The sequence below is a fragment of the Corvus moneduloides genome, chromosome 3 (assembly GCF_009650955.1).
Source record: "Corvus moneduloides isolate bCorMon1 chromosome 3, bCorMon1.pri, whole genome shotgun sequence".
Lineage (NCBI taxonomy): Eukaryota > Metazoa > Chordata > Aves > Passeriformes > Corvidae > Corvus > Corvus moneduloides.
In genome coordinates, this window is record NC_045478.1 from 56,489,009 (window position 1) to 56,507,716 (window position 18,708).

Below are 18,708 nucleotides of genomic sequence, written 5' to 3' on the forward strand. Positions count from 1 at the left end.
AAATGAGGAGACTGGAAGGGTTACTAGCAGGGACACCAGCCACCCCATTCCAGGTGGCCTTCAGAGCCCAGAAAAGTTCCTGAAGGTGTTTGGGCAGGGATGGAGTCAGAGAGCCTGGGAGCTGCCCTGAGTTCTGGCAGCTGGTTCTGTGGGATCCTTGGGAGCTGCCTGGCGGGTCACTGCCACTGCTGCAGACGGGCATTGCAGGAGTATGAGGACTGTGCTTCCTGCTGGAAATTTGCTGTGGTAGAGATTATCTCTGGCCATTTTAAACTGGAAAACTCTTTAGTGACTTCCAAACAGATCAAAATACAGTCCATAACAGGTAGTGCTTCAACAGCTACCTATCCACAAACTTAATTTTCCAATTTTCTTGCTGTGAGGAGAAGGGCAAATAGTAAAATTCAGCCTGCAGAACAGCTTTGTGGGAAGACAGGCTTCTTGGAACGGCAGTTGAGAAAAAAAGACATTTCTGTGTCCCCACTCCCCAAATTCTATTTTTGGAGAGTTATTCTGCTGCAGTTGTTCCTTGAATTTTAGATTTATTCTACTTTGTTTGTCCTGCTTCATAATTATACATAATTATATGATTTTGTTATGCTACGTGTTTTATCATGTTATGTACTTTTTGTGAGACAGGAAAAAAATGTGCCAGCCAATTCTTGCCTTACTGACATCAATGGCTTTTGGTCACACACTCTGTTCAGGATTTTCCTTCTTATCAAGGGTTCTATATTTTCATGTGGTTCAGTTTTTTATTTCTTCTGGGCATCCTCTTTATTTTTATATTTCTTTTCCCTTTGTTCTCCAAGTAATTCATTTATAGCTCTAAATTAAGCAATTTGCTTTTAACAAGTTGGCATTTTCATCAGTCAGCATATCCAAATGTTCACCTGTACCTTCCTTAATTCCACGTGCTATATCAGCATTTCCTGTAGCACTAATGCCTTTCTGCAATGAGACTCAGACCTCAGATTGCCCTGCTGTTTCTGCAGGCAATTATGTACTGCCTGTCCTTCTGGCAGGCACACTGCTATCTTCCCTACTGTATTTCGGTTTTGAGACGAACATCAAACCACAATAAGTGCCTACTGCCGACTTGATGATTCTCTGTGGAAATTTTAAGCTTTTAGTATTGTTTAAAAGAAAAAGAGGATATGGAGAATATCAGGAAAACTCCAGCCATTTATTAGCTGGGACTTTAGGGTTTCCATTTCCTCTAACTCCTTCCTATTGGCTCATGCAGAGCCCATAGGGTACTGAGCAGTCCTGGTCTCCAGCCAGCATTGCTTGGTTTCTTCTGCGGAGAAACCCAGGGTGTGAAGTGGGGTGGCACATGTGTAGACTTCACCCCAGCATGGTATCAGGATGAGGATAGGCTTTCCAGAAAATGGTCACAGGCCCTCAGATCTGAACACAGCTATAAGGATCTCTGCAACAGAGCATCAATACAAAATCCTTCAGCTTGGACTGTCCAGACAACAAGAAAATTAAACTCCTTGACTCTTGTCAGCACCTACACCCTGCTCCAGCCTTCCCCTAAGATCCCAGCTGGAGACTGATGCTGTGCTGAGGTTTGGAATACGTGCTGCTGGGAAAGGCAACAAAAGCCTGTGTGTAGCTTTAGATGTCCCTGGAGCTCCCACTCCTTAATGCCTGTGACCTTGGCTTCAGCTCACTGCATGAGAGAAGAGCAAGCAGTGGAGACATGTTGGGAAGAAACAAGGAATAGGAAAAGGCAAGCTTGTTGGAAGCAGTACAGGGGACTGGGGAACAAATGTCATATAGGCTGGGGGGGTGAAGGGCACAAGAAAAATGTGGCTTGGGGGGACCCAAACACATGGGTCTGGGGGAAATCAGGCATGTGTGTCACAGGATGGGTTTTAGGACGAAAAGGAACCCATGGCACAGTGCATAAAAGATGCTCAGAGAAGCAAGAAGCTGCAGCACAAGGACTTGGAGGGAATTGGGGCCTGATTCACCAGGTGAGGCTGTGGTGGGGATGGGATTTTGAGACACTTTATAAAATTGGCGACAATGACAGTGTGGGGTGGTCCTCAGTTTGTAGAGCTGTACTTTCAGCCTTCACATGTTATTTATTGGGGACTTACAGAGCTACTGGAAAATGACAGGGAGAAACAATAGATAAAATGTGGGGAAAGAAGGGGAAATAGATGACAAAAAATGAGATTCCAGGGAGTGGGAAACATCCTCTTCAGTAGGGACAGAGAAAAAAGAGAGGAAGAGGAAGCACAGGTGCAGCATCAGCAGCCACAATGCCACACCTGTCAGAGAGAAACCCTCCTCCTTACATTTGCATATGCACATTTCTGCATCTGCTAATGAACCTCTTTTTTCTTCCTCATTTCCAGAGCCAAAAGATTGTTAATTCCTGAAGTCTGTTCTTACCTATTCCTTCCTGGCTGCCTAGTGTGTATTTTCTAATATGCTTTTGTTTAGGAAGGTTAGTTTCTTGCTACACAGCAGAAATATTTGTGTTAAATCTACTCTATAATGGACCCAAAAATGTGAAAAATGCTCTGGAAGCAGAAAAGAAATAGTTATGAAGAAGGAAAGGAGACAATACAGGAAAACTCATTTGCTGAGAAATGCAGCTTATGTCTTATCAACTTAATTCCAGATAAGTCTTCATTTTGCTGTGAAGACAGATGCGATAAATATGTTAATGGCAGATTTCTATAGCTCAGTTTGTAGAACTGCAAAGCTAGATGGAAGTGATAATTTTTCTCTCATTTTAATTTTGAAATAAAAAGCAAGAAAGCCAGAAAGTTCCTGATATCTTAACACTGTAATGACTTCTGAAAGGATAATGGACCTTAGCACAAAATGACGTTAAACTATCATGCCCCGATGCTCCCACTTTATTAAATTCCAGTTTCCCTGGCTGGAATTCTCTCAGCTTTCTTGCCAGAGATGAGCAGATGTGAGATGAGCCTGTGACTACTTTTCCAGTTCCACAGTCATAATGGTATTTAGCATCAATCCAGCTTGTGAGTATTTTGCTGATTCTACTGTTCAGGTTAGATACACTACTAAACAGACCACTGAAAATAGCATTGGATGGAGCTAACCTCTCTTACTACTTATCAGGAATGAAACACTGCCTTTTTTGTCCCTTAAGCTGTGCCTCTAGTGCCCTTATGGTGTTAGGAGTACGAGGAAAAAATTGTGGCTTTCCATCCATTGATTAAGATTGCATTTAGCAATATTTGGTGTGGACTCTTTGTTTGTTTCAATTGAATGCAATTGAAAATTGAGGGACATAGATTAGCACATTCTTAAATGTGTAGGATATTTACTCCTTGAACGGATAGGCAAAAAGAAAGCTGGAAAACTTTTGCTTCCTGAATCCTCTTGAAGGGGAGGAAACAGAAGGTTTCCTAGCAGGTAAAAAAGGAAATTTTAGAAAACTATTTTTAAGGGAGTTACTAAGTTAAAATTTGGTTTGTTATATTTGCAGTGGTATTTCTAAGGCATGGAAAGAACAGACACATCTGGGTTGTTCCCTTTAAATGAAATTTCATTTCAAGAAGGTGAGGTCCTGACTGAGTACTCCCACAGGAACTTCTCTCCAGGAACAACTAAGCAAGAGGGTGAGATGCTCCATTCTCAAATCAGTAGCATTAACTTCTAGGGTTTTATTAGGTCATTATCACTTTCTAGATAAGCTCACAAATCAGAAACTGCGTGACCATTTAATTCTATATACCAGTTAGAACCCCTTCTGAAATTCATTCCAATTATTCTAGCAAAGAAAATCTAGATTTCTGGTGAATTTTATAATACATTTTACCATGAGACAAACAGTACAAGTTGTTATGTCATTCCTGTCTTCAGCTGGGGTGCTTGTGGGTAGAGGTATTGGCTATTGAATAAATATCTGCTATCTGCTATTAATATTAGATAGATATCTGCTGTATGAAGTATCAGATTAATTTCATTATTCAATACAAGCTATTTTTTTTCATTTGTTTAGTTCACACTTATCGTCTTGGGGTTTGTCTTTTTAAATTGAATTAGCAAGTAATACAAAATTGCAAACATATGTGGTCTGCATGTTTCTTACCCAAACAAAATGTTCATATGAGAGGGAAAGGGAAAGTCTAGGCTGTACTGTGGAGGGGAAAGGAGCGATCCCCAGTTTCTGGAAGTGAAAGCTGTATCAGCAGGAGTCAAGCCAACTTAATTAGCCCCGTGAAGAGACTGGGCAGAGTGCTTGGTTAATGCAGCTGTACCATGTTTGAGAATTCATCTGCTGTCTCTGGACTTTGCTGAACTGTGCAAACATCCATGTCTCTGCAACATTACACCTTGCACACAAGCAGAGGCAGTTCTCACACTCATCTGAGGTTCCAGTTCATGCTGGATGCCAATCTCATACAATCCAGTGACTCACATGACCAAAAGCACGCAGTGAAGCATGCAGTCCTGCTCCTGGGCCCAGTGTTCCCTTACCAAGGTCAGAGAACAGCAGGAAGAGACAGCTGGAGCCTCTCTGCCATCACAGCCTTGCTGCGAGCTGAGGCGATCAAAGCACAAGTTGTAGCTAAAGGTGACCCACCCTTGCAGAGAATCCTCAGGTACTGGCAAAAGCCAGACAGATCTTATGCATCAGCAGCATTTTATCCTGGGGCTCCAAACCGAGAAGAGTTTCCCAACTGCTGTGCATGGAAGCCATTCACCACCCTCCAGCAAGCAGCCAGAGCTCTCTAAGCACCAGGCAGGGAGCTGCATGCAGGAGGAGCGTGGCAACTCATGCAGCACTAAAGCTTATCCCAGGCTGCCACCTTGTCAGGCTTAAGTTCAGCTCATTAGGATGCTCATCTGTTATTTATGCAAATAAGCCTATGCATAGTCAGAAAATATGCAAAGATGGCTATTTATCAGTTTGGCACAGTTTCCAATTTTCTGAACCCTTAGACACTCCTGATACATGTCAAAGGAAACACAATCTCCCCTAGCACTGCAGAGGGGCCAAGGCACTGCTAGCATCCACGTCTGCTCAGAGGACTCGTGGTGCTCAGGATAGAAAAGATAATGCATTCTGTGTGACTTTAAACACAATATGTTTCACCTCAGGATGTTTAATCTAGTGAATAAGGGATCTCTACTTTTTTCACCTTCCCAGGGGAGGAGATTAACAAATATGCATAACTCCAAGCATTCTGACTGCAGTTTATTACTTATTTATAACAAGCACCTACCCCCCGCCACCCCAAAATTTAAAAGGATCTTCTGGAACAGTGTTTAAATGATCTCCTTTGTCTGAACAGCTGCAGTCTAACGTAGTTCTCACTCATGAATGTGCAAAAGAACCTCAGCTCATCCCACTTGTGCCTTTACTGCTCTCACCTCACTTTAGGAAAACATTAACTTCTGCCTGAACCTGATCTGGCATCCATCTGCTTTTCTTCATACACAGCCATCAGTAACTGCAGGAGGTCTGAGTCCTCCTGACAAGGGTACAGGTTGACCAGAAACACAGCTTTAGGGAATTTTCCCCTAGGTCTGTAGCCCTGGCCAGTACCAGGGTGATTGCTTGCCTGGTAGCTCCATGGACAAGTTTCTCATGTATCCTGCCTTGCACAACAGGATGTCTTGTTTAAGCTGCAACAACGTTCATCATAAAAATTAGAAAAAAAGACATTTCTGTAGTAAGGACCGAAGAAAATGTCACATATTTTGTTGTAGTACCTTTATCTGAGTGAACAACCTCATCTATTCACTTCTCCTATAGTCTGTTGTAACCATCTCCCAGGATCTATATGGAGCTTTGGACCTGCATGTGGTCTTGGAATTGGAGAATGAGAGGAGGAACACCTCCAGCAGGCAAAGAGAGGTACTCACAAATGCTGCCCTTTCAGAGTGACTACAATTCAACTTTAGTCTCATACCAATGCACAAAAGAAGGACTTCCTCTGAATCCCCCAAGATACAATTATATGAGTTATGTTGCATTTAAAGCATAGCACATAGCATAGCAACCACAACACAGAGATCTGGAAGTATTTCTGATATTTTCCCTCTTCACCTGCAGAGAATTTGTATTTGCACGTGAGGACAACTGCAACCTAAGCTAAAAATCTCCTAAACTGTCTCTCTCATTAAAGTCCATCAATGGACCTTCAATTCTTTCAATATGTGCAAGAAGATAGTGGTGGGTTGACCCCAGCCAGAAGCTGAGCACCCATCCAGGTACTTGCTCACTCCATCCTGACATCAGGATGATGATCTCATCAGGAGAGAGACTAGTAAGAGCAAAAGCCAGAAAACTCATGGGTTCAGATAAAGATGGTTTAAAAAATTAAGGAAAGAGGGAAAAAAACCCAAAACAGTGATGCAAAGGTGCCCACTCACCATTTCCCACAAGCAGACTGATATCTGCCCAGTCTCTGAGTTATGGCTGCCTTCCTAGGAAAATCACCCCCTCAGTTTTTATTGCTGAACATGGTATTGTGTCATGGAATATCCCTTTGGTCAGCTGGGGTCAGCTCCCCCATCTGTGCCCCTTCCCAATCTCTTACCCAACCCCAGCCAACTTCCTTGGGGAAGCCTGGGAAATCAAGATGGCCTTGACACTGTGAGTGCCTGGTTGTGAAATAGCCAAAAGACAGGTTGGTTATGAACCCTGATTAAGTGAAAAATCAAAAAAATACCTTACTGGCTGGTGTGAAGAAAATCAACTCCACTTTAACCAGACCCAACACAAACATTAATGAACAAATGCATTGTCTTAGGTTAAATATGAAGAAAATCAGCCTAGAAGGGACACTTCTTTCTTAACATCAAGTGCTATTCTAAAAGAAATGCCTTTTAAAAAAATTTCATTGCAAACCTATTTCCCACTTGGGTAAGTGCAAAACAATTCAAAATTCAAAAATTTCTATACAACTTGTTTCTCTGTGAACTTAATTCTGCCATTTCCAGCTGAGCAAAATTATCTTTACTTCATGAAAACATATGCTTCCCCTTAATAAAGACTTAAATAGAGGCACTTCAAGTCTTTCCCTTCACTTTTAGAATGGTGCAGTAAAGGATTATCCATGCAAAATTATACAGCCAAGATTTCTGCTGTGAGTCAGCATGGTTCCGTTGTTTTTCATGGATCAATTAACACACACTGGAGATTCTAGCCATTCTTGTCTGTAATGGCTAATTTGCCTATTACAGGGAGGTGAGAGCCATCTGTGTACATACCATAAGGATACAACAGTGAAATGAAGACTTTAAACCCACAGAACATGACCTGTGATTATAAGACAAAGACAAGACATGATGCCTTACCTTTGGAGCCTGTAGTACATCAGACACATCTTGCTTAAGCACTGCAGAAGTGGGTGGTGCTGCTGTTGTTGGCTTTTTGGGAGGCCTGGGTGGTGGATGAAGGGTTAGGTTTTCATATCTTCGTAACATATAGTATTCCTCTTTGCTGACTTCTTCCACCATTGTCCTAGTCACAGGTGGTACAACTGTCTGGACATCTTTGCTCAGCAAATGGACCAACATGTTTAAGCGATACACTGGAATCTCCCAGCTCTCCATCGGACTGCTGACGCTACTGATCAGCAAGTAAGAGTCTGTGATTTCTTCTTCAAACTGCAGACCAGGTGCGGCAGCCAAGACATCTTTCTCAATGGAAAGGTCCCTCACGGACACTTTGACATTAAAAGGCAAATGGAATTCTTTGCAAATCTCAGAAAGGTGGTACTGTTTCTTGTCATGAATCACTTCCACAAAGCCACCTTCCATGTACATGGGAAGAAGCACTTTTTTATATGAATCACTTAGTATTTGCTCACAAGCTAAAACATCTATGAGTTTCTTTCTTCCCTCATACAGAACTTCGCTAGTCTGGCACTGCTGAACTAGAAATTGATCTCCAACTGAAACAGAAAAAAGTTCTTTATGAAGGGAAACAAAAGATTTGGTTGCTACCACATGAAGCTGTTCTTTTTCACTTCTTGCTATCTCTAAGTCATAGGCAGTTGGAAACTCCCGAGGTCTTCTCTTGAACTTTCCTTTGTAGCTCATAGGGATTAAAAAATGTCTTTTGGAGGAATCACTTCTCATCTCAGAGGCTAGCACTCTTGCTGCCTGGTACTTTTTATAGATGACAATCTCTTTCCCTGTAGACAATAAGTTATAAGGTTTTTGGCTTGCTGAAGGCCCTTCCATTATCTCAGCAACCATAGGAAATTCTTTGCTTGTTCTCTCAAATATATCTTCCAAAGAAAGTGGCTGAAGGAAAGAGCCAATATCATAACAGTCTGTTATATCCTTGACCTCAACATCCAGATCTGAGAGGATATGAACTATGTCCTTTCGAACTGAAAAGAAAAAGAAATATATTGGGTTTTGTTTTCACTGACATTGAAATAAAATACACGTCCTGTTGGCAAGATACTAAAGGTACCTTCCCTGAGGTGTACACATCCATGTGCAAATGTGCACCATTAATAGGGCCAGCCAAAGCCTAACTGTTGTAATTTGACAGATATGGTTAGCAGATATGCAGGAGACCACACGAAGGGAGAGAATAAGGTGTGCAAGTGAACAAAAAGTTTAAGAAAATGTAGTTCACTATTTTCCCCACAGCACCTCTAAGTTTAATCAGTTGTTTATCTTCTCAAACTCTTGGGTGTGAGCCATATTTTTATTCTTTTATTTCATAGGGACTTAGGGCTTCTCTAAAGAAATGAGTGGGAAAACATTTTTAACAAATAAATAGCATTAACAACATGTTGCTGCTATGGGCAGACTGGGAGAAAGAAGGTATTTTGATATTTATAATAATTAAAACGTCTGTACTTATTAGGAAATAGTATCACTTAACAAAATGGCAAAGCCTTTATATAACTAAGGTTATTGTTTGTGAATTAAGACATTTTACTGTAATGTCCCTCTCTGGAACTGTTGCATCTTTTTCTGCATCACCTGGTTTTATTCCCTATCAGAATTGAGCCATTGAATTTAACAACCTGAGAGGGAACAACAGTCCTTTTACCACAACTGAACTTGCAAAATTTTGAATGCAAAACTTCCAAGAACAAAGCTGACTGTGTAATTAAGGCTTGTTTAAGAATTTGGCTCCAAGTCAGTGACAACACAGATCGCTGACCAAGGCAGTAAAATTTAACAAGCAAATAATATTTAATGACTCTCTTCAATAAGACTTATTCTGCATAGACCTGCACAAAGGGATAGTATATTCCGGATTCACACTTCCTTGTAGCAGGACATACCAATATTTTATACTGCAAAGTTGGTATCAGATTTATTTTATATGACACAGTTCTATGACAGTGATTCAGGATCTGCTTGTTTCAACTCTGCTTTTGTCACATGGACGCCTTGAGGTGATAAACATCCAAGCACCACAAGGGAAAGACAACAAAGGAAAATTACTAATGAAAATGAAACTTTCTATGAGCATTTGGGAGAGTACCACACACATAACTTGTTCATTATTAATAATGAGAAGTATAGAGGATTCCTGCTCACAGCCTGTAAAAATGTAATCAGTTATCACAGTTATCAGGAATATTTTTTTTATAGTGGATAGTATTTCTCATCCTTTATCTTGTCTCTATTTATAGTTCTCCTAAAAATGGTGAAAATCTATTTTTCACGGTCCACAAAAAAGTAGTTAAACATGTACCATGAAGCCTACTTTTCAAGTTTGTATTAAATAGTTATTTAGGACATATGTAATGCTCCTTAAATGTTGAGAACACCATGAAACTTAAAATAAAAACAATAAATTCAATCCTCACTGGAATAACTGATTGGAAGACAAGTGAATACAAAATATTTCTGAATCTTCTGAATGTTTTTAGGGAGATCAAATTCCTATTGATTCTGCACATATATCTAAGTGGATATAGCAATACACCTGAGTCAATCCAGCTTCAGGACATGAGCTGCATTCCTGAATCTAGATAGAGTTATAGCAGACAGAGTGAAGTTATCTTGTGAAGTTGTATTTTCCAAACTCACACATTAAATCACATAGCAAGCACAGCTGAATGTCTTATGATAAGCATATATATATTGTGTTAACAGTCTCTGCCCACTTTTATTTCTGTCTCTTTTATCCATTTGTTTACATCATTCAACAGAGAAATGCTCAATTGTGAAAAGATTTCCCGCTTAATATCCTCATGAATGGCATATTTCTGTTAGGATTAAATTTCTATGGAGCTCATTGGTTTGCTTCTAGTAAATGCAATAAGCAGCAAAACCTTCCCAAAAGCTAAGCTACTATCCTGCAATCAGAACCCAGCTGTTTCAATGTTTGGATGGAACAACTAGAACAACTAGTGCCATAAATATTTTGGGGTTCATTAAATAAAAACTCAGAGCACAAACTTTTAAAGATACTGGTTTTCTAATCTTTCTGCTTCGTCAACCTACTGGTTTCAGAAACCATCCATGAGTTTTTTGTGTTTATGTTCAGTTGATATTTGTTTCTGCAATAGAATAAAATAATATGATTTTTCTTTCTGTGACACACTCATTCTGAAAAATAAATAAGTAAGTGTATTGCAACATGTATGTCCCTATTCTTTTTCTACCTCCTAGCCACAGCCATAATTGATCAAGTGGCTTCTCCATGGCCAAAGTCTAAGACACAAAGAAAGAGAATCTGGAAACTGAACAGAATTCCTAAGCTCAACCTTTTCACTAAGCAATAAATTTTCAGTGAGGATTTAATTGTAGTGATCAACAAAATGGCAACAGAAAGAAATGCAAGCTAATAATCTGAATTAAAGGATGATAAAGAAATACAAAGCAAATATTATTTTTATCTGTTTTCCTCTTGAAACTAACATTAGTGGAAAATGTGGATAAGGAATTTTTGACAAACTGACTCTTTCATGGCTGTTTTAAGCAAATGCTGTGTATTTAAGGGTGCTTTTTTACTTTGCTACACCAAGTTTAACAGAACATTGATTTTAATTCTTACTTACATTTCATTACTGCCTGAACTTCATAGACAGGCATGAGAATCAAACGGCCATCAAAATTCTTGGGAAATGGACTAGAGGAGTCCCACATATGTAAAGTATTGGAAAGTTTAACAATCCGGTTCCTGCACTTAGGGATTTTCCATTCTGCAATCTCTTTTAGGGTGTATATCTGGTCATCTTCACACTCGTAGAATTCTCCTTCGTGCGAAAGGGGCAAAGTAAAGGAATGAGTCTGGTTATTTCTGACCACCACACAGTTCACAGCCATCGTTCCATTGACCTCTTCTACTGAGTTGAAGGTGATCTGCTCACCATGTTTGATAGTGAAGTTTGCCAATTTTATATCCTCGGCGCTGTAGAAACAAGGATGGCCAAACCTTGTTGGCCCTATAGAGACTTTTCTTGCAATTTCTTCAATGCTGACGTATGGAGTCTTATCTGCCACAACCTTATAAAGACCTAAGAAAAGAAAACTTACATTATGAAAGGGGAAATATACAAAGCAAGTCATGCCAAATTTTAGATTGTGAATGTTATAAAATTGGGGAGTAAAGCACATCAAATAATTCATAGATGGTAGTTTGATTGCTAGAAATAAGACTCTACAGAGATAATACCAGCTGCAAGTACAATGTATGGGCAGCTGCAATTAACCCTTTCTACTGTGTATCTGATTTCTGACATCCAGCATTCTTAGTCCAGAATAAAATTTTTCTTTGCCACAGAAAAAAGAAAAATCATCCTAAATTCCTATCTGTCTTCTCAGCTGTCTTGGGGTGACTTCATGATGTGTATCCCCTATCGCTGCCCTATGCCCAGAAACTAATTTTTTTGCCTTTCTATGCCTTTAAACTGAGCTAGAGGGGGGAGGAAAAACTGAGCAAAACTTTTTCAAAGCAGTTTGCAGCTTGTTCAAGGTCACACAGAGATAGAGAGGTTTTTTTCAGCTGTGGCAGGAGAGCGAGAGGGAAGGGAAGCACCCGGCTTTTCTTTCCAGTCGGCTTTCGGCAGTTTTTTTTCTCAGCTCCTTTTCCTTTGGAGATTTGAATTTTTGTTTTCCTGGGACTTCATTTTTTTTCCATTTCCCTCTGCTGGACTGTTTCAACATCAGAATACATTGGGAGGACTTTCCACCAAAGCCTTGGCCCTGGAGGTGGGCCCACCACCCCGTCCCAGCTCCAAGGAGGGAGAGAGAGATCTACAAAAGGACTCTGATTTTTCCCCCAAGTTTCTCTAAGCAGAGCAGGAGGTTTTATTATTTAGCATTATCATCCTTTTCCTATTTGTTTAATAAATAGTTTTTATCTCTTCCACTTTCCTTCAAAGGAAATTTATTTTTTCCTGAACCTGGTGGGGGAGGGATGGTTGTAGCCTGCCTTCTCTCAGAGGATGTATTTCTAAATTTGGCCAAACTGGAACATCAGCAAACCAACCTTTAAGAGCTAAATGCAGATGTGGTATGAGGAAACACAACATTAATGTGATCAGTTCATGCAGGATAAGTTTCTGTCTCAACATCAACACTATGTAACCTTCCAAACAAAGACTGGGAATTCCTAGACCAGGTATGTTTAAAGATTCATCACAAATGAAAGAATAGCACCTGCAGATAAGAAAGAGCAAATAGATTTTAGCGTATCTGATAGCCCAGTCCACCAGCTGGATTAATTCAAAGTCTGGGTGTTGTAGCACTCCAGCCATCACGAGGCAATTAAAATGCTGAAGTTCTGCAAGGCAGAAGCTGTATCTGAGCTTTCCTAACCCCTAGGGACATTATTACTTCATGTTAATCATGCCCTTTGAATCTGTCTCATTAGGAGTTTGCGTTGCAAGAAAAATGTGTACATTTCTATATTTGTGTGGGGGTTTTCGTAAAGGAAGATGAACTGGAGGGTTGAGAGGACTAAAAAGCAGGGCTTAGCTGAACAGTGTGATTCAGCTGTCTTCTTCACAAGGTGTGGCAGCATTGTGAATGCTGTCTTATGGAATTGCAGTGCAGCTTCCTGAGACAGGCATTGACAAAGACTTGCTTTCAAGTGAATATAACTGAGAATAGAGGTTATTTCTAGGCCAAGTTTGCTAGCCACAAATTAACCAATAGCTACAGCTACAGTGACAAAGAAGCCAAGCTCCCTGGGAAATACTGTGCCTTTTCTCCCTTTATCTGCCAAGCCAATCAGCAAAAATCCTATGATCTCGCTCCTCCACACTTTTGACTCCTCTGGACCACAGAGAGGGCACTTTGTGGTAAAGGTATACTCTCATTTTGGCTGTTAAGGAGGAAGCATGGGATGGGGAACCAAGGAGCCTGGTTGGTAGCACTAAGGACATTTTCATGGCAGCTTCAAGGCCCGTGAGTAGTTTAAGCCATGTCTGCAAGGTTTTAAATGTCCTATCCAGCTGTCCCCAGCCATTTAGTGTGGGAACTGCATCCACACTGATCATCACTCCCTTCTTGTGGGAACCAGAATGTGAGAAAAGTGCAGGATATCCCAGCAGATACCTTGACTTCAGCAAGGTGGGATGATGCCAGAACACACAGTTGCTGTTGGATCTTGGGAAGACACCCATTTCCTTCTCTAGACCTCCCCTCATTGTGGGATAATTTAACAAATTAGATCAGGGGGTATTGCTTCTGTTAAAAATAAGCAATGTGTTTATTTTCTTCCACACTTTTCCCTTACTGACTTTCACTGCTGACCATAATAAACACAACTGAAGGCCCTTCATGGTAGCAGGGTGTCCCTGAGACTGTATTTCTTTAAAAGGATGTATCAAACAATTACTTCCATCACAACAGCCTTTTAAAAATTTTTTTGGGTTTTTTTTGTGGCTACATGATGGTTGTGATTCTGGCTTTACTGTAACAAAGTGCCATACTTTCACTTTGTAACTTTAGCACCACTCTTGTTAAAGGAGACATAATTAAGATTCTGTCTGTTGAGTATCTTTTAACTGAATTCATCACCAGATTGGCCGTGTTTGGCTATGGGTGTCTGATGTGGCCACTAGTAACTCTGAGAACTAACATCTCTGAGGGCCTGTCAGCAGCCTAAGCAGTAATAGCCTATTTGATGTGCTGCAGAAAAAGTCATCAGTTGTGCCAATGTCACTTCTTTCTGCAGTTCTGTGCCTTCACAGTTGTCTGTATGACAGCCAGCTTTTCCTGTGTGAAATCAGTACTCTTGTGTCAATACATCCTCTACATATATGTCCTCACTGCAGGAAAACCTGCAGGCTTTTTCCTGGGCTGGAAGGAAACCACATGCATGAACGTACAAAGTACAGCTTCAACACACTTTTCTTTCCCACTGATATCTGTAATGTTTCTCAAAGCCATTTTTAACACAATTATTAACAAGGAAGTTATCTATCGCAGTCCTGATCACTACTGGAGCTGTCAGTGCAGATCAACACAAACAGGTTCATCAGCATTTAGAAAGTATCACTGTGTCAGGTCACCAGTGACAAATTGAAACTGTGGAAAAGAAAAACAGTGTTCTAGTATCAAGCTTCACAAGCACAAGATGGGTATTATTGCCTGGCAGTGCTGGGAGAAAGCAAATAGAAATAGTTTTCATTAAAAAGTATATTCAAAATACTTACAATGTGTCCCAAAGGCAGTAAATATGCTTACCCATCTGTGATACAGGAGTAAGTGTATGCCCCCCACAAACCCCCCAGAACTGCATTGAAAAGCCTCCATAAACTGTGCCAAAAAGCACTTCCACTTGAAAACATTTAGCAACATAGAGGTATGAGAAACATTCTGCTCTTCTATGAATTTGACAATAGTTTTGCTGGGACTACAAAGTTATTTGGAAGGCAACTATTTCAGTAACAAACTGATGAACATCCTAGGTTGGAAAGCGGGCTTCATATGGAAGGATAATTACCAGATTTCATAGAAAAGTGACACCTGATTATCCCCTTGCAGACTGGCTTTGCCAAGGATGGGAGCAGAGAAATGTTTGCCTTCTGTTCTGCTGGTTTTCTTAATTTTGGTGAGAGAATGCTTGCTTAGGCAAGTGAGGGGAAGAGCCACATGGCCTTGAATACTTAGTTCCTGTAGTGATGAGAATCCTGAAGTGAAGGCACCTAACAGCCGCTTCTGAGTGGCTATGAACAGGCAAAGTTCCGTATGTTTCTCTCTATATAGAAAATAAGTAAATATATAAAAGGCTCTTTTGATATGTTGGGTGGAAGTCACTGTAGTTCCTATCTAACTGCCATAATCTGCCATGGTGTCCTCTCGTAAGTGCTCTCCTTGATACTATACATATGCAAAAAACAAAACCACAAAAACACAGAAACAATATTAGCTGGAACCATTCAGAACCTTATTGAAATCACTTTGAATCAAATTGCAAAAACAAATCTTCTCCAAATCTAAGATAACAAGGAAATCTCTAGGAGGAGGAGACATATGGCAAGTTTCAGATGCTAAAATTTGGACATTTTGAGGTCAAGCAAAAATATTTTTGTACTTTTCCATAAACCATAAAACGACTGAATCAAATTCACTTAGAGCTTCCCAAGAGATCTGGGTGGACCGTTAGGGGGAAAGACAGATGGAAATAACAAATTTGGAAAAAAGTCCATCTGGTTCATCAAGATCTGGCATTATTGCTCCTATAGATATACTTTCTAAATGCAATCTGGTCTACAACCAAAGTGCACTGATGCCCAATGGTTTGGGGGAAAATAAAACATTCAGACAAGAAAACTACACATACATAATAACACTACAGGAAAATATAACCATTCCACTCCATGGAGCTTCTGTACCTAGTGACATTTCACTAGCTAAAGTGCCTACCTAGACATAATATGATGATTAGTATGCCCCAAATATCATCGGCCCATCTTTTCATGAAATTTTACTAATTGGTGCCCAAGTTGATAGAGAGAGAATTTGAGAATCTGAGAAAATTATTTTCACTGGTATGAGAGAGAAAACATAGCCAGAGGATCACAAGAATGAATGTGCTATGGGAAAGCATGTTTTGATAGATGGATATTTTTACTACCTTTTTACAGAACAGTATATGCAGCTCTCTTTTACTGGCTGTAGTGTAAAATGTACCACCCTGGAGCTTTATAGACTTCCTATTTTCAGTCTTAATTAGAGTCCTGAAGGAAAGGAGTATCCTTTTCACTCTCTTTCCCCCACGGAAAGCTGAGAAAACCAGTAGTTAGGCTTGCCTAGTAGAGTAGCAGGCAGCCTCCAAGAAAAAAGAAGAGCAGAAAAATAATCTCTCCCAGACTAGCAATTTCTGTTCCCCAAGTAAGGCAAAAGATTGGGAAGAGCACAGTTTCTAACCTCTCTTGAGCTGACTTAATTGCTATTCCTCTTTTCCCCCACGTCCAACACCTACTCTCTACCTCTTCTGCTTCAGCATCCTCCTCTCCCCATCCTATTCCAAAGGCCACCTCTCCCTCACCTCCTATTGAGATGAGCCTTCTAATGGCTAATGCCTGTTCTTCCATGGGTGTGTTGTGTGGTCACTGACAAGTCTACTGTCTTTTAATTTGCAGAAGATGACCACTTAAAGGGGCAGTCGTGCTCAGCTATGTGTCTGTCAGACCATGTAGGAATGAGCAGCAGCAACAGCTAGGGACCTCATGAGAACGGGGGCAGTCCGGTAATATTTTTTGCAGAAGAAGGAATACAACAGAATGAAACGTAATCATTTGTGCTGGCACACAGTTCGGCTGTTGTGCAAATTACCTATCTGCTAATTTGCTAGAAGTGAAAATTGTAGTCCAAAATGTGGTTAGATGTAGCCATTGAAGTGTCTAGAGTAACAGCAGACTTCTATTTTTTACCCAATATATGAGCACAGAAAGAATAGCCTGGCTCTCTGAGGCATGAAAAAGAACAAATTAGAATGAGGATAAAACGAAATAACACAGATAGTGAACTTGTGGTTGCAGCGGTTTCTCTAATGCAAAGGGCAGATTAGGCCTTTATCAAGGATCTGATTTGCCAGAGCAGAAAAAAAGGAATTCTGAAGACTGCAAATACGCTCAGTAAGACAAAGAGTAAGGCTCGTTTAAAGCCAATGAGCCCAGTTCTTCACTCTCAGAGCCACTATCCCCAGAGTAACCTAAATAGGAGCATTGCTCATTTGTGCCAGCATGCAGACAGTGAAAGGATACGTGAGACCCTGCCACGCAAAAGAACTCATGGCAAAGGAAATGGAAAAGAGCATCAAAGCAAAAGATTTCTTTGCATCAACACTGGCAAGAGAGCACCATACGTACAATGTAAATACAGGGTCAGCCTCCTGGAGACCTGCGGATATTTTTACTGAATTAAGTCAAAGGCAGCGTGAAAAAGAACATCTGCAATTCAGTTCTGTGCTTCTTTCAGGAGGTGGGGGCAAGCCACGTTTCATGTACAATGTTTCAGCTAGTGCTTAGCACGTGTATGTAATAAAGTGAAAAGGAAAAAGGTCAAGAAAGAGCAAGAGACTGGGAAATCTTGACTCTGCAGAGCAGAATCATTCTTCAGCTAAGAACTAAATTAGAGAAATGACAAATTTACATCTTACCAAATGGCTCTTGAATGCATAAGAGTACATACACAGAGAAAAACAGGAAAGAGGCTCCCTGTTGGGCTAATAAGAAGTGTCATTATGCCCCTCTTCAGTGCTGCTGTTCAGTAATACCTGTCATGTGAAGGATAATAATGATAAATTTCAGCAAAATGAACTCTGAATTTATTTTTCAAGTGAAATAACCCAGTTTTCTAGAACACTGGTTGGGAGAGTTCATAACCATGCATGAAAATTGTAGTGATTAGATCGAATTTGAAAATGTGCTCAGTAGGGCAACAGCATCCAAATGCCAAGATGTAAAACTGATCACTTGAATGCAAATAAATCCCGATTCATCAGGGTCAAGCATTTGAAATTACAAGTCATTCTGCTCTAAAAATCAGGACTTTTGACATTAATAAATTTAGGATTACTTTTATCACTCTGTTGTGTTGGATATTTCAGGATTCAAATGTTCAACCTCATATGCCAATCAAGATTTAGAATGTGACTTTCTATTGGTATATGTATTTTAGAGATAGAAGAAATTTTAATAATATCAGAGAAACTTGGATTAAAAGAAAAATACCAAGTATCTTGAGAGTTCATAGGAGAGTCATATTTCAGTATCTCTAGATAGCCACAGATGATTAAAAGGTCTTTGATCACTATATCTGGGCCCTACTAGTGCTTGAAAATGACATTCCAAAAGGAGTCTTTTGATAAGTGGTCATACAAATCCTTCTGATTCATGGGGTTAAAAAAAGTGAAATTAAATTGAGGATCTACTGGGGGGGAAGGGGGAGTTATATATGCACAACTATTTCAGAGAGAAATCTGTATTTTAGAGATGGCAAATAAAGGCATGGTGGAAGATATTTCTCATAGAATTCAGATGAAACACTGTGTTCCCACAGACTTTTACAATTTATTTGCTTCAAGAAGTGTGTCTTGTCTCCCTCTGTAAAAAAAAGCACATCCCAGTCTAGACACTGGCATAACCTAAACCCTATACATGCACGTGCACACACTCTGTCATACTCAACAAGACTTCAGAAGAGCATCAATAAGGTTATTAAGTCAAGCACTCAAACACTCGAAAACACTCATATTCTGTTTCCCATGAAGCATCAATTTAATTTCCCATGTGCTTGCAGTACAATACAACACTAATT

General features: G+C 40.1%; 1 protein-coding gene across 2 annotated transcripts in view; it reads right to left on the reverse strand.

Moving 5' to 3' along the window:
* Nucleotides 1-18,708, reverse strand: part of THEMIS (thymocyte selection associated) — an 81,331-nt gene that overhangs the window by 47,297 nt on the left and 15,326 nt on the right. Inside the window, exons 3-5 of one of the 2 annotated variants that reach the window (XM_032101636.1) lie at nucleotides 11,304-11,450; nucleotides 10,992-11,189; nucleotides 7,306-8,348 (exon numbers count right to left, since the gene is read on the reverse strand). In XM_032101636.1, the coding sequence (XP_031957527.1) occupies nucleotides 7,306-8,348; nucleotides 10,992-11,189; nucleotides 11,304-11,450 (1,388 nt within the window). Of the gene's footprint in view, nucleotides 1-7,305; nucleotides 8,349-10,991; nucleotides 11,451-18,708 lie in introns of both variants that reach the window. The other variant, XM_032101635.1, reaches the window with a different exon arrangement.